This window comes from Biomphalaria glabrata, chromosome 1, assembly GCF_947242115.1.
Source record: "Biomphalaria glabrata chromosome 1, xgBioGlab47.1, whole genome shotgun sequence".
In the NCBI taxonomy this organism is placed as follows: domain Eukaryota; kingdom Metazoa; phylum Mollusca; class Gastropoda; family Planorbidae; genus Biomphalaria; species Biomphalaria glabrata.
Window position 1 is genome coordinate 35,616,562 of NC_074711.1, and position 15,641 is coordinate 35,632,202.

At 35.7% G+C, this 15,641-nt stretch overlaps 2 protein-coding genes across 6 annotated transcripts in view; one reads left to right on the plus strand and one right to left on the minus strand.

Annotated features, from left to right (window-relative positions):
- The window catches only part of LOC106071386 (uncharacterized), a 35,623-nt gene extending 32,353 nt beyond the window's left edge, over nt 1-3,270 (plus strand). For both annotated transcript variants that reach the window (XM_056034207.1, XM_056034201.1), the window contains one exon: nt 1,004-3,270. In XM_056034207.1, the coding sequence (XP_055890182.1) occupies nt 1,004-1,377 (374 nt within the window). In that variant the 3' untranslated portion in view covers nt 1,378-3,270. The remainder of the gene's footprint in view (nt 1-1,003) is intronic.
- A 3,408-nt stretch (nt 3,271-6,678) lies between these two features.
- On the minus strand, nt 6,679-14,525 carry LOC106071387 (uncharacterized). Of its 4 annotated transcripts, none has more exons than XM_056034254.1 (2): nt 14,411-14,525; nt 6,679-8,667 (listed from the first exon to the last, which is right to left on the minus strand). In XM_056034254.1, the coding sequence occupies exon 2, from the start codon at nt 8,615-8,617 to the stop codon at nt 7,334-7,336; it is 1,284 nt and encodes a 427-aa protein (XP_055890229.1). In that variant the 5' UTR covers nt 8,618-8,667; nt 14,411-14,525; the 3' UTR covers nt 6,679-7,333. The 4 variants fall into 4 exon arrangements, with proteins under 4 accessions (XP_055890229.1, XP_055890228.1, XP_055890227.1 ...); XM_056034253.1 differs by lacking the exon at nt 14,411-14,525 and adding an exon at nt 9,948-10,393; XM_056034252.1 differs by lacking the exon at nt 14,411-14,525 and adding an exon at nt 9,992-10,391.
- Nucleotides 14,526-15,641: the final 1,116 nt, after the last annotated feature.

Sequence of the window (15,641 nt, forward strand, 5' to 3'; positions counted from 1 at the left end):
ACTGGCCCGTTATCTTTGCTATTTAGATGTGTACATTGAAACTGTATGTCTGTGTCACACATAAAGAAACATTTACCGGCAATTCCACTAGGATTAGTAATAGAATAAAAGGTTTGCTTTCTATGCCTTGCTAGCAATGGAGTCGTTTGCTGATCTCAAGTCGCCACAAAGGTTTGGTTCATAGTCGTTTCCTTTAAGTTTAGCGTATCTCCTGAAAAGTACTACGGAGACTATGTCAAACTTATATCTCACCTTTAGTACATTGTGTACACATTATCTCAGCTTTCGTCAATTTGGAATTTTTAAGAGCTTATTTAAATATCTATAACATGTTGATAAAACTACATCTAGGCTACTTGCTAAAACTTGTTTTCCAACTCTATAAGAATCTTGCGGTACCATTTACTTTTAAGAACTCTCAATGTAATATTCAACTTCTTAAAATTCATTGTTTCCCGGGCAATGCTTCTCAGCCTCAATGTGGAGCTCGGGTGGAAACAGTCGTTGGGGGAGATGATTAGACCAATAGAGAAGCAAAACAGAACCCCCGTTGGGTGCATAAGGGCCGAGTTCATTGCACTGGCGGGGATGGAAGAAAGCCCTAATAAACATGTCACTATCCACACACAGTTCCTCGAAGGGTCGTTTTTATGGCTAACACCTGCGTGGCTGATGTGGTACAGGAAAATTAATATAGGGAAGTTTCCTCGGTGTGCTCGGCCTTTGGCCTCGCTTCTAACCCCAGCGTCTTGGGATACGAGCCATAGGTAAGGGATGATTTTTCCCAGACAGAAATTATGTTTCAGACAGGCAGACGGAAGTGAGTTTCAGTGAGCCAAGAGTTCCAAAAGACTTAGACTCAACTCTTAGGGCAATTATGAAGAAATTTCATTGTTTTATAATAATCATTTTCTAAGATGTAAATACTGTTTGCCTACTATGTAGTTAAAACTCATTTCAACATGAGTTGTTCTTTTTAAGCTCTCAACCCTTCAATCCCTAGGTTTCACAGAGGCAAGTGACGCTAGTCGCTCACCAGCGGAGACCTTAAGAACAGAAGGAGTAGACCTCACTGACCACAACATCATCGCAGAGCCGTTGACCGCAGCCCATAACGTTCTGGTCACTGCACGCCACAAGTTGTCAGGCTTTAAACCAACAATCACTAAGTATCCCTCCCTGGACAACCTGCACTACCACTACAGTGGAGAAAATGACCCGGAAGAAGATTATGAGCCGATTTATGAACGCCAGTTTCCTAGTCTAGAGTCTCGTCTCCGTTATTATCGAGTCTGGGGTTTTTATCCTCATGGTTCCTTGGGTTATCGCAACAGAGGCTCATATCTCCCATATTCCGCTTTCTATAATAGATTTTAACAAAAATAATTATAATAATAAAAAGAAGAGGAAGCAGCTTTGCATGTATGAATGATGATTATAAGAATTTATAATATTATATAATAAGTATTTTGTAATATTATGCTAGTGACTGATATTCTTTATAGCACACGAGATGTGTCTTTTGTCTGTGATATGTATAGACCTACATTTTTCATTCTGAGTATTTATCATATTGTTTATATATCAATGAACATGACTTTTATATGTCAATTTTAATGTCACGTAGTTGTAAAACTAGAACCTAAGTATCTTATTCTCATCCTCTTTGTGGGTAAGGAATGTTTGGTTTTGGTAATGTTACACTTAAATACCTTGAACTTGAACTGTAGACACATTTGCTAGAGGTGCAGATTCGCCAGGCTCACATGAGGATAGAAGTGTAGGCACTAGAAGGAAATAATGTCGCCTAAAAGTAAAGCATGAGACTTGGATATACAAATGTTATACAACAATTGTAGAAAAGAAAGACCGGGAGAAGTGCTAAATAAAATGAGGACACAATGATTACGGCCTGTGTAACATTAATAGTTGAAGTTAACAAAATCTTGGCTTGGCCGTGATGTAGGTAAATACACTTTGTATTTGAAGTGGTGGACAAACATCGTCAGCCTTGTACACTTGACCACTTTTGGAGAGATGATGTAGATCTAGATCTGTTTGATAGCGATATTTTGTCCATGTAAATCTTTAGGTTGCGATTTCCTCTGTTTTTAGCATTCTTTAGGCCTCTTTTGGGTAAAAATAATGGAGAATAGCCATTGCGTAGTTACTACACAGCGCATACGAATGTGATCATGCTAAAAGGAAGGGGGCCAATTGGTCTAAATCCATAAAACACTTACATAAAATATGGCTTTGTGTTTTGAATTCTAGTCGAATATTTAAGAAGAATTCCGAGATAGGAGATTGTTTTCAGTAGACATAAACATTAGAACAAAATTCAGTTTGAAGAGGAGAGTGTACCATCGAATGAAGATGCAAATTATTTTAACGCTAGGTGCCAAAAACGTTTACTTCCAAGATTGAATTAGTTATGTGGTATGGTATACATATACTTGTTAATAGATAATGTTACACCCAACTGCGGATTATAGCTTGCTACACTCCCTGTCTTTATGTGACAATCGAAAACAAAACAGAACTCCATATGAAAAGATATAGATTTATATAGGAACATAAACCATCTCTCTAACGCAGGTAGAAAATAAACAAACGATTAAACCAACACATACGATGAGAGACTACATTGTTACACACTCTCGTCATGTAGATTTCTTCTTGTTTACTCGAGACTTTCCCCTATTACTGTGTCACGGTCAGAGATACTATTATACTATATAAAGAGCATGTCTGTGTTAAATAGCCAAAGACAGTCTAAATAGATGTAGACATTTACTTTTTTTAACAACGTAGTTAATCATGTGATATTAAAATTTCTTTTATTTGGTTTTGTCTGTTCTGTTTAGTCTGTCTTTATAAAGGTAACGAATCAATATGGACTCAATACTTCCAATAATTACAAAAGTTGGATCAAGCTAACTAAATTAATATATATTTGCTGCATATGCTTAATCAATTTATTGACGTAGATAGATAAGCCAAAGTAGCTAATAGACAAATAGCTTTAATAGTTTATGAATACTAATGTACATTTGGCATAATTTATTTAAAATGTCAAGTTCATTATAATGTAATTGTTTTTATACTTTTAGCCATTTGTAACAAGTGCCTAAGCAGGAATGCTTTGATCTATACCGTGTTTGTTATATAACATTCATACTGACATATGATTGTATGAAGTGACATACATTTAGTTCTGTTTTAAAATGTATTTTTAATTTTATAAAATGAAGTAATTCTTTTTCCTTGTGACGTTTTTGAGTTGCTGTCTTCCTAGAATTCTTTAAGCCAGTTTTAATTTATCAGCTAGGCATAAAATACTGACATAAGTAAAAACAAAACAAAGAAAGAATTAGAACAAAGCCTGGAATGAACCATTAATCTTTTTTTTTACAAAGCTTTGGTCAACTCTGTCTGTCTGGTGAAAAGGTTGAAGACGTTATTTCTCCCACACCCATTCTCGGATCAAGTTGAAACTTTACACAATTATTTACTGTACCTAACAAAACATGTAGCCTATAAATAAAAAAAAAAACGAATCAATTAGTCAATTATTTTGTTTGATATTTAAAAAAAGGAAATAACTATTAGATAAGTTTTAAGGATTTAAAAAAAATACTTTGCTTGTTTTGCTCGATTATTCCACTTTTATCAGAGGTTGTCGCGAGAAGATGCAGATATCAGTCTGTAACTTAACAAAAAACTCCAGGCACAGAATGTCAACACTTTTAACTATATTCCCAAACCATTTTTTCCATTGGTTGTCAACGTGGCAACGTAACTGTTTTTCTAATAGTGTTCAACTTTGACAGGCCTGATCTATTTTGAATTAATTGTTTTTTTAACTTCTCATGGTATGAACTTCAAAAAACTTTAAAAAAAAAAAAAGCATTTCATCAACAACAAAAGTTTAATGGATATGACGTCATTGAATGTATTGAACCCTTACGTTTGACATAGAAACGATTAGTTACAATATCAGGTGACCGAGCCTCGCTCGGATGAATAATTTGTTAAGGAAGGATATATACCCGAAGTCATTTTGGGATAATTTTTGTAATTACGAAAATGAACGATCGGGTAAAGACTATCAATCCGAAGAGTTTCTTTTTCGTTCTGTCAGTTCTCAATGTAATTGTACATGGCGATTAGAATAGAAAGTCCCCCCAACAGTAGGCCTATAGAAAACTACAGCTCAAGTCTTAACGTTTTACATTGCTTCTTTCGCGTAAAACTATTGGGCTATTATAGGCTTGGAAGAGTCTTTACAGTGTAACTTCTAAAATGGTTACTTTCTGACATTTAATATTGCAATTAATATATTCATTATGGCTCTGAGACATTGACACTTTACAGAAAACAACTAAGACTTCTTGAGTGCTTTCACCAAAGATGCTTGCGCTCCATCATGGACATACGGTAGCAGGACCGCACTACAAACATCGATGTCCTTGCCAACGCAGGTATGGACAGTATAGAGGAACTTCTTATGGTCCCACAGTTGCACTGGGTAGGGCACGTATCCCGTATGGGAGACGAACGTATGCCAATGGCAGTCTTTTTTTTGGTGAGCTAAAAGGTGGTCGACGTAACAGAGGTGCCCCACGGAAACGCTTTAAAGACCAGCTTAGGCGTCAGCTTTCCTTGGCTGACATAGAAGAGAGCACCTGGTTCTATGCGGCCTCCGAACGAAACAGCCGGAGGTCACTCACGAAGGCCGCGGGATACACATTTGAGACCAAAAGAAAATCTGCTGCCGAGGACAAACGCAGACGGCGAAAAGAAAATCTAAATCGACCACCTGCGGACAATGGTTATGCTTGCCCTGGTTGTGGTAAAATATGTAGGTCACAACTGGGGCGGGAAATACTGCATTCCTCACTAATCTTCGCACTCGAAGACAAGCCTTATTATTATGGCTTTAGTAAGAATCATCAAGTAATGCAAAATCACTACGTTATAGTGTAAAACGTGCACCTAGTAACAAAGTAAAATCGCGCATTTTTTCCTAAGAGTTAAAAACATCGCGTTAGTATTCTAAAGAAGCGTTATTGTGAGGCATCTCTGTTACTTTGACAACCTTTCAGCTTACTAAAAATAAAACATTGCCAAAAATATGTTCGTCCCCCATACGAATAAGTGCCCTGCAATGCGTGACTGTCGGATTATAAGAAGTTCATACCATTTTGCAAGAATATCGATGGTTGTATTGCGGTCTTTGGTGAAGTCGTTCAAGAAGTCTTAGCTGCTTTCTATAAAGTACTCATATCTCAGATCCACATAGAGGGGTTGAGAGAATCACTGGTTGACACTGATTTTTGTAGACAGGCGGAGCGATTTATTTCGCCACACTCTCGCTTGGAGGCGTCCAAAAGCACGACTTACCCTGATCACATATCAACCTCCCTTTAAAGTAGTTTAAAGCAATGCGTCATTTGATACTATGGTTCACAGATATGTGAAGTAGTCTACCACGTTAAGGAATGCCTATTTGCGCTGATCTTTGGGGCTGAGTAGATTTTATTGGGTGACTTCTGGAACATGACTTCAGTTTTACAGAGGTTTAGAGGTTAACCAAAAAAAGCAGCATCGTGATGAAAATTCGCGAGCTGGATATCATCAGGGCATGCCTTAGGCCTATGCTGCCGCAGTGGACCCCTAAGATTCAAAAGCCCCGCGCTAATTCTAGGTGTAAATTATTAAATTAAACCATTATAATTTATAATATGGTTCCCGTGGTCTCCTTGTTTTCAAGGAGCTTCTGGAAATCTCCTGAACTTCATAAAAATGTCCTTAAAAAGACAAAATTGTCATTTTGGGGTGTCAATCAATATGGTAAACGCCAGTCCTACCCGTGATATAAAAAACGGCATCGTCAGCGTTCATTTAACAAAAATGTAATGCAAATACGAATTTATTTTCTAATTCAAATTTTTTTTTCACTTATTATCCTTATCCATACCCTTACTGGTCCGCGCGCAATCCATTTCACATAGGGCCCCTCAAATGTTAGGGCCAGTCCTGGTTGTGCAAGTAAGGCATAGATAAGCTGTGTTATGACCATTTCCTATGCTTTGGTATGGGACAGTAGACTTCGAAGCTTAAACACATTGCAATAATTCACCAGCAAAATAATAACAAAGTAAAAGCTACCTACGGGTGCTCTCAATTAAAGTGTAAACAATTTATAAAGCCTTTAAAACACAATAACTAATCATACACAAAGATATTTAATTTCATTATTTTCTTCTATAGTTTAGTAATGGATCAATGTACAATAAGATGGTGCGCAAATGTTTAATTACGCCAATTGAATCATTAAAACTTTTTCTTGTTTGCGAAGAAATGTCTTCGTGTACTGCTGTGAGCCTAGTGACGTAAGCGGTGTCAAGTTTTTTTCCCATTGACGTCATATAGAAAATTTCATTCATAAAACATTCTAGCCAAAATTAATTTTTCGATAATGAGCCATTTTGAAACCGATATAACGGTCGACTTCGAGTTTTCTCCATGTGGCCAATGAGTTGATAATTTTTTTCTCACTATTATGCACATACCGTGAAATTTTAAAGAAAATCGTTAGAGCCGTTTTCGAAATAAAATTTATATATATATATATATATATATATATATATATATATATATATATATATATATACATACATACAAGAATTGCTCGCTTAAGAGTATAGGATTGTGTGAGTTAATGGCACAGTAAGAGTTAAACAAGAAAAATATTCCGGCAATCAAGACAACAAGCAATGGAAAAGCGAAGTGTTTGTCCCCCTTTACTAACCACTTGCTTTTGGGCCACATAGTGTTTAAATTATTCATAAAAAAGAAAGAAATTATATTATAATAATATCTTTTATTTATCTTTTTAAGATTTCATGCATAGTGAAAATCATACAGTAATTCTCAATTTAAATGAAAAAAAAAACATGTTATGACAAATATAACTAATGAACACCATTGCAATCTGACCCAAAGAATTGATTTAACAAGCATTTATTTTATATTGGTTTAACTTGGTACCATCGCTAGATATTTAAAATCACAGGTTGACATAATGTAATTGACTTGATATTAGCAAGTATGCAGTGTTTAATACGGTTTCAGACATTATTATTGTTTAATTAATTGCTGGTTCATTATTAAAGCATACCAAACCTTTAACCCCAGCATCCAGCTAGTGTTTAAGAAACCTTTTAACATGAAACAAAATACTGTAAGATTTAGATGCAAACACGATGCACAGTTTCAATCCAAACTTCTGGGAAGTAGCAATGTACCGGTATCCAAATGTTTTCAATCATACATTGGTCGTGGAAGTGTTAGATACCATTGTTACACTCACAGTCTGATCTTCGTTCTCTCTTGATTTTGGAAATGTCCATTGTTTTGTAAAAGTAAATTTTGGAAACAGCAAATCTTTGGGCAGTTCAGTAGTTATTCCTTTGTTGACAACTTTTGTGGATGGTTTATTCTGGTTCAGTTTAAAGCTATGAACTACGTAGCTTTCAGTTCTCGGATAATTGGCAATCTTGTGTAATAAATGAATGTTTTCTGCGGGGTCTGTCTTGACGGGCCTAATTTTACCATCCGTTGTGACGGTCAGTTTAGATAAAACTTCAAAGCTCTGTTGTGGTGGTGATGCTGGAGAATCCTGGGTTGATTGGTTGGAATTATCGTTTTGAAATGTAAAAGAGCTTTTTCTATGTGGTAAATAGGCCAATGTCTTAGACCACGGCCTATAAGCTTGCGGGGTTTGATAAAAACCTTGTTCCGAGGTTTTTACTGGTGACTCAGCATCCCGAAGCCCTGAAGCGTTCGGATCATTGACACTAATGTTTGAGTTTTTATACGTTGGAGATATTTCACTATGTTCCGTGTCATTTTTCGCGCTATTAGAATCATTAGTTACTGGCCAGTCGCCAAGTAATTCTTTGTTGGTTTTATCTTCTGAGTTTTTCTTGAAACACCAAGAACACTTTAAGTGAGCACTATGTCTACATTGACCATTGGTATTCGATGGACTCTGGGCTGGACTCTTAACTAGTGTTACCTTTCCACGAACACTCGGCCAGTTAGTGGCACTGTAATGTCCTAATAGTTTCTTGAGATTGTATTTAGTGGATTCATCCAGAGTCTGGCTCAACTTTAGCTTAGGCTGGTACGTGGAGGAGATGTTCGTCTCTTGAAGGTTTGAGACACCTGAGGGGGAATCATCATCTTCCGAACTCTTTTCGACGAAAGTTACTTTCTTCTTGTCCTTTTTAGAATGCGCCGAGGTTCCCAAACTGGAAAGGTTCGAAGTTGAGTACAGGCTCATCTTTTCATAGTCATTCACATCTTGCTCACTTGGTGATTTGAGAATCCCTTTAATCTGAGAGCTGCTCTGCCTAGTGATGGCGGAGTGTGTAGTTCTGTATGCTGAGTACGTTGCACCATAACCCAGCCAATGAAATCTCGCCACGTTCTCTATGTTAGTCATCCTACTGTAATCTTCGTAATCAGAATGAGCTGGTAGGTTGCTGTCTTGTTTTTTGCTAGTTAGATTTGGTTTGTTGTAAGGTGATCTCCAGTAGGACGCCATTGACAACTCAGAATCGATCCATTACAAAGGAAGCATCGCCATAAGTTCCCCTGAAATAAATGACAATAAAATATTAGACACAGAACATCAAAAACTAAAAAGAAAAAAAAAATCGAAACAAAAAGAAATGCTTATGCAGATGTCTAAAATCGGATCAACATGATTAGTGATTCTTTTAACATCCTACGGCCGATCTGGCGGTCAGAAGCAACAATAAAAGCCAAATTTTCAACACAAAGGTGCAAACAGTAGCCTATTTTGTACTTGTAGAATAACAAATAACAATCCAAACAAGCTCCAGGCATTCACCAACAAATGCTTGCGTCACTAATAAAGAACATCTCAAACTAAGACTAATGAAAACAGCGCTGATTTTAAATCCCGTTGTATCACATTCACGTAACGGAAGTGGGGGCGACCAGTTTTTATTGAACCAGACGCAAGAATGATTTTCGAGATGCGATTGTTCTCCATCCGACGAATATGTCCGAGCCAGCGCAGGCGGCGTTGCCTGAAGACTGTAAAGATGCTGGGGAGGATCGTTCTCGCGAGGATCTCAGTATATACATACAAGGGAAAGAGAAAGGCTGGGAGACCAAAGCAAACATAGGGAGGATAGGTAGAGAAAGAAGCAAAGGTGGAAAGCTGAGCATGGACCCAACTGAGGGGAATTGCTCAGAACAGAGTCCGTTAGCGAAGTAGGCTGTTGCGACCATAAGCTCCACTGGGAGTCAAAAGGATTAAGTCAGTGAAGTGATTTGATTGTTAGTACAGTACACAACAGTTATTGTTAATTAAGGTCTTGAAAAAAAAAAGAAACCTTTATATCTTTGTCTACAAAGAACCATATTCCAGATAAAAACTGCGACATATAAAGTAAATACATTTTTAGTCCCAAATAAAAACAAAGTATATTTTGTAAATAAACTTCTAGTCCCAAATTAAAACTAAATATATTTTGTAAATAAACTTCTGGTCCAAAATAAAAACAAAGTGTATTTTGAAAATAAAATTCTAAACCCACTTAAACCATTGACTATGCTTAAAACTAAATATATAATGTAGAATGTAGATAAACCTTAGGTCCTAATAAAAAAAAACTGGCGTATAATCTGTGCATGGACTTCAAGGTTTAATAAATATATTTATTCTGAAAATATTTATGAAATAAAAACAATGTCGAAGTCTCATACAGATTTTAAAACGCCTTTATTCATCAAGATAGCCTAACTGATGAAATAAACATGTTTTAACTATAAAAATATATATCAGTATACACATATATAAAATATTATAAAACCGTATTAAAACGTAGAAAACAAACCCATACAACGAACATAAAGGTATCAGAAGTTGAACTACTTTAGAGCTTACCACTTCATTCAATGTTTTAGTCAGAAATAACGGCACAGACGCCACACAGATAGGCACAAACAAAAGTGTCACGTTGTTATATACAGACATTGCCCGTACACATAATCCATTGGCTCTCTCCTAGATTGATTTGGTTTAACTTTTTTCCCTTGTCCTTTCAATATATGCATATAGATCTATGGATTGCAGGCTATGATATTTTTTTTTCTTTTGATTCAGAGTCACCCGTTTCAACATTTCAGATCAAGTTATAAATCTTTGTTTATTTTAAACAGACCACACGGCTCATATCGAGAGCTGATTTCATGCTTACAATTAACAGTGTAGCTTGGATAACGGTCTGCATTCAGAGACACTAAGAAAAAATGTTCATTTCGTGGCTAGAAATCTATTTACTGGTTCTGTTTGTTAAGCCTATTCATGGACCTGTCGCGCTGTATGGCGGTACGGTGCCTTTCCAAATCAATCAATCGTCTGGAATTCGAGAGAACCACTTGAATGATACAAAGCGACCACAGTCTGTTCCCTTCCCCTGTCTCGCCTCCCCCCTTTTCCTAGTGTTGCTGGCCTGGTTAGGGTAAATCTTCATTTTGTCATCGTAGAATGTAGCGGGGCAAACGCTCGTCACAGCACAATTAATTAATTGCTTTGCATGTGGTGTGTTTGAATGGGTGTGGGTACGATTATCATTGTAAGGACATAGGGACATATGTATGCCTGCATTACTCAACCTATCTTTCTATGAAGAATTGGTCCAGGTTGCCTGTTAGAGCGCATACAGACACTACTGTGGAAAATGGTTTATGTGAAAATTATGTATAACTTAAGCATGTATCAATTTAGGTTTTCTATATGTATGTATACATTAAGGAGAACAAGGCGAGAGAGAGAGAGAGAGAGAGAGAGAGAGAGAGGGGGGGGCAGATAACGATATGCAGTAGCTGACAAAAGTGAATGTTGAAAAACTGACGCAAGGCGATGTCGTTGGTGTTATGAAAGGTGGGTTAAGCTCCAAGCAGCTGACCCGGAGGTCATGTGTTCGAATCCTGGGAAGTTATTGCAAAAAATCCCAGAGCTCATTCAACTCTAAACGGGAAGTACATTTTTTAAAAGAGAATACATACAGAATAACTGAAATATTGGGCCATTGAAAACTTTGCACCTTGGTTACGGTGATTCTATAAATATCCCCCATCCATTTTTTTTTCATTGAAAATTGTGTAAAAAAAAATTCGGAGGTCTCTTCATCATCCATCCACTTTTTTTTTTAAATTACAAAGCTTAAATGAACTGACTTTGACTTTCTGTCAGGATTCGTTCATACGTTTTTTTTTCCTCTCCACAAATGTGTCATCGACATTGAATTATTGTGAAAAGTTTTAACCAAGAGTGGGAAGTGGAGAGAAAAAAAGGGAAATAAATATTGTAGTATAGAGAGCATATTGCTGTAAATGTGCATTTTTCCTCTTATATAAACTTTTGTTTCTTAAAATTAAAAAAAAAATTTTGCTTCTTTTTTATTGCACATAATTTTTGCAAACACTTGCATTTTTGTTTACATTTCTTACAATGTTGGATCATTAAATAGTTCCATGGTTGGATCATTAAATAGTTCCATGGTTGGATCATTAAATAGTTCCATGGTTGAATCATTAAATAGTTCCATGGTTGGATCATTAAATAGTTCCATGGTTGGATCATTGAATAGTTCCATGGTTGGATCATTAAATAGTTCCATGGTTGGATCATTAAATAGTTCCATGGTTGGATCATTAAATAGTTCCATGGTTGGATCATTAAATAGTTCCATGGTTGGATCATTAAATAGTTCCATGGTTTAATCATTGAATAGTTCCATGGTTGGATCATTAAATAGTTCCATGGTTGGATCATTAAATAGTTCCATGGTTGGATCATTAAATAGTTCCATGGTTGGATCATTAAATAGTTCCATGGTTGGATCATTAAATAGTTCCATGGTTGGATCATTAAATAGTTCCATGGTTGAATCATTAAATAGTTCCATGGTTTAATCATTGAATAGTTCCATGGTTGAATCATTGAATAGTTCCATGGTTGGATCATTAAATAGTTCCATGGTTGGATCATTAAATAGTTCCATGGTTGGATCATTAAATAGTTCCATGGTTGGATCATTGAATAGTTCCATGGTTGGATCATTAAATAGTTCCATGGTTGGATCATTGAATAGTTCCATGGTTGGATCATTAAATAATTCCATGGTTGGATCATTAAATAGTTCCATGGTTTAATCATTGAATAGTTCCATGGTTGAATCATTGAATAGTTCCATGGTTGGATCATTAAATAGTTCCATGGTTGGATCATTAAATAGTTCCATGGTTGGATCATTAAATAGTTCCATGGTTGGATCATTGAATAGTTCCATGGTTGGATCATTAAATAGTTCCATGGTTGGATCATTAAATAGTTCCATGGTTGGATCATTAAATAGTTCCATGGTTGAATCATTAAATAGTTCCATGGTTGGATCATTAAATAGTTCCATGGTTGGATCATTAAATAGTTCCATGGTTGAATCATTAAATAGTTCCATGGTTGGATCATTGAATAGTTCCATGGTTGGATGTGCGTGAATAACTATCTTTGACTTACATTGGGCATTTTCCTAAATATATATTTTTTATTTATATTTTTCATCGCCTACAACAGGGGTGGGCAACTTTTTTGTATCGAGGGCCGCATTAAACAAATTTTGGGAATGGGGCCGCATATATATATATATATATATATATATATATATATATATATATATATATATATATATATATATGAATAATATGAATTTATGAAAGCATACACACACACACACACACACATATATATATATATATATATATATATATATATATATATATATATATATATATATATATATATATATATATGAATTTATGAAATATTTATTATATATATATATATATGTGTGTATGTGTGTGTGGTTACACTTGTTTAGTTTTCACAAAAAGAAATGTTTGTTCATAGATGTATGTGTACCCAAAAAACGTAAACATTTAGTGGCAAGTTTTTTTAAAGTGCTGAACTACAGCTTCTGGAAGCTATCAAGCTCCATTGGAAGTTCTGACTGGAACTTCTCTTTCAGGTCATAATTTGCTTGGTTGGAGTTATGTTCTCTGGAGCTGAATCAGCTTCTGCGCTAATTGGTGAGCTGATGATATTAAAAACTGGTTCTTGACGTCTTAAAATTTGCTTTCATGAATTCCATAATTAAGGAATCTAAATAATTGTTGCATTTTAAACTATTTCACTACAAAATGTTTCACCTGTCAGCAAAGGAAAATTACAAGCCTGTTTCTCTGGAGAAATGGGAAAGGTTGTTTGAAAATATTAAACATGCACTTACATTTCCTATGCAAACCACCTATTATAATATTATTTGTGAGAAAATAATGAAATATGTCTTCCACTCTTAATTAGAAATATTAGTAACAAGCTCACTGTCAATGTCCATAAAGGAACATAACAATTTCTTCATTGAGATTTTTCTATTCTTCTCATAACCTTGCCCATGCTAAGCCAGCGGATACATTGGACTATTTTATTTCAAAATCTTCAAGTACTTTTCGGGATTGCCTCTGGTTAAGACCCCTAGTTCTGATAAGTTCAATCATTACATCTTTGTAACCAATAAAGTATAAATATTTTATGTAGCTTTGAACAATCTTTCCTGTTTAAAGTTTATGGTTGGATATTCTTTATTAAAAAAAAACAACAACTATGATTTCATACAATGAAAGATCGAGCTCTAACAATAGCTACACATGCCATCTTGTTCCAAGCATACCCAAATGTGTGTGATTTTACATTTCGAGAGACGATCTTTTCCCTTTGCAACTTCTGCCCAAAGGCTGTGTTTAGCTGAACTTGTTGCCACCGCTGGCTAGCATCTATGAAAGGGGAGCAATTTTGTAAGTTTCTCTTGCCAGTACATAGCCTCTCCACAACAAGTCCTATGCAAGCATATCCAACACTTAACACAATCTTTCATTGTATCAATACTGACCAGCGATTGTGTCTGAAACTTCGTCTGTTCAATGAATAGCCAATTAGTTTGATCCTCGTTTACTTTTAACTTTTTATAGTTTCAATAATTTATCTAGGTATTATTTTAATATATTTGCAGTTTTTATGTGTATACTGTGTGCACACATGATTTCTGTAAGTGTGCGCGAGCCGCTTAAAACACTCCGACGGGCCGCATGTGGCCCGCGGGTCGTAATTTGCCCACCCCTGGCCCACAATATCTCTAATAACGAATCAATTGCATATGTAATAACATATAATTATATTTATCCAAATATTCAAAAAAACAAAACAAAATTATGATAAAATAAATCGTATATAGGGCCTACTTACTTATGCCTTTATTTCTACCTGACTATGCCTTCGCAACGTGATGTCCAGGAACATTGTTGATTAGCCCAGCTTTGGGTGTTGGACATAAAAACATCAGATCAATAGGACTTCAGGCTGATCTGTCAGCTGGTAAACGATCCAACAAAATCATTAACTACGAATAATTTTGGATCTTCGACCTTGTAATGAACATGAAAAACGGATTTTTTTTTTACTACTCGCTAATGATCCTATATTTGCGACTACAAGACTGTATACACAAGCCACCCCCACAGTTTCAGAATGACTGAGTACTGACAACACACCATCCATAAAAACGTATGTGTGTGTGTATGTGTCCCAGAACTGTTGAACTTTAATAGTAAATAAAGACATTGACCTTCAAAACTTCGGAGATCAGGCATTTCGTGTGAGATGTAAGCCCATGTGGGTTGTATGTAGACTTTCATGCGTCTAGGGCAGGAAAAAGGACAAGCAAATGAAAGCAAGATCTATGAACAATTTCTGAACAAAGTTTTTACATTTGTTGTTGTGATACCATAAAATTAGTTTTTTTTTTGTTTTTTTTTGCAATGTATCTTTTGGAAAATAAAGTGGAAAAAAAAAAGAGTTAATGAACTAAGGCCATGACTCCTCCTCACAGAACACACACCTTAAAGTATTGATTTTATCGGATCAACTCTAAAGAACAAGAAATTGTAGGCCGTACTAGTACATCGAGGGTTAATGGGATAATATAATGGAAGACGTGGACTATGCACGACACGGTTGACTAGTTTATCGACTTAGTACATCGGAAATAAGCAGTAACCTGTGCTGGCTTCCATCATTTTGGAGCATGGTGTGATCTGTACGAATAGACCGTGTATATTTTAGTAGCACTATTTAGTGTTACAATGGAATCGTGTGGTGAATATGTCTTTGATTTTTCGGTATGACCCAATGACCAACTATATGTTCAGCTGTATGTCCAACTGTAAGTCAGTGATCCTATTAAAATGTCTCAATGCAAATTAAAATTATTTAATCGTCAAACAGAAATGTATTTGAAAAAAAAAAGTTGAACGACCTGAATTCGAACTCGAGGGCTAAAGCCTCCCCAAGCCTCCTCAAGTTAATATACTAACCACTGTGCCAGGGAAGTGCTTATGAAAATAGAAGGTTTTATAGTTATCTATTGTTAGTTTCAGACGTTTCTCTCTACAAAGTATAAAGGGGACTAATTCAGCTC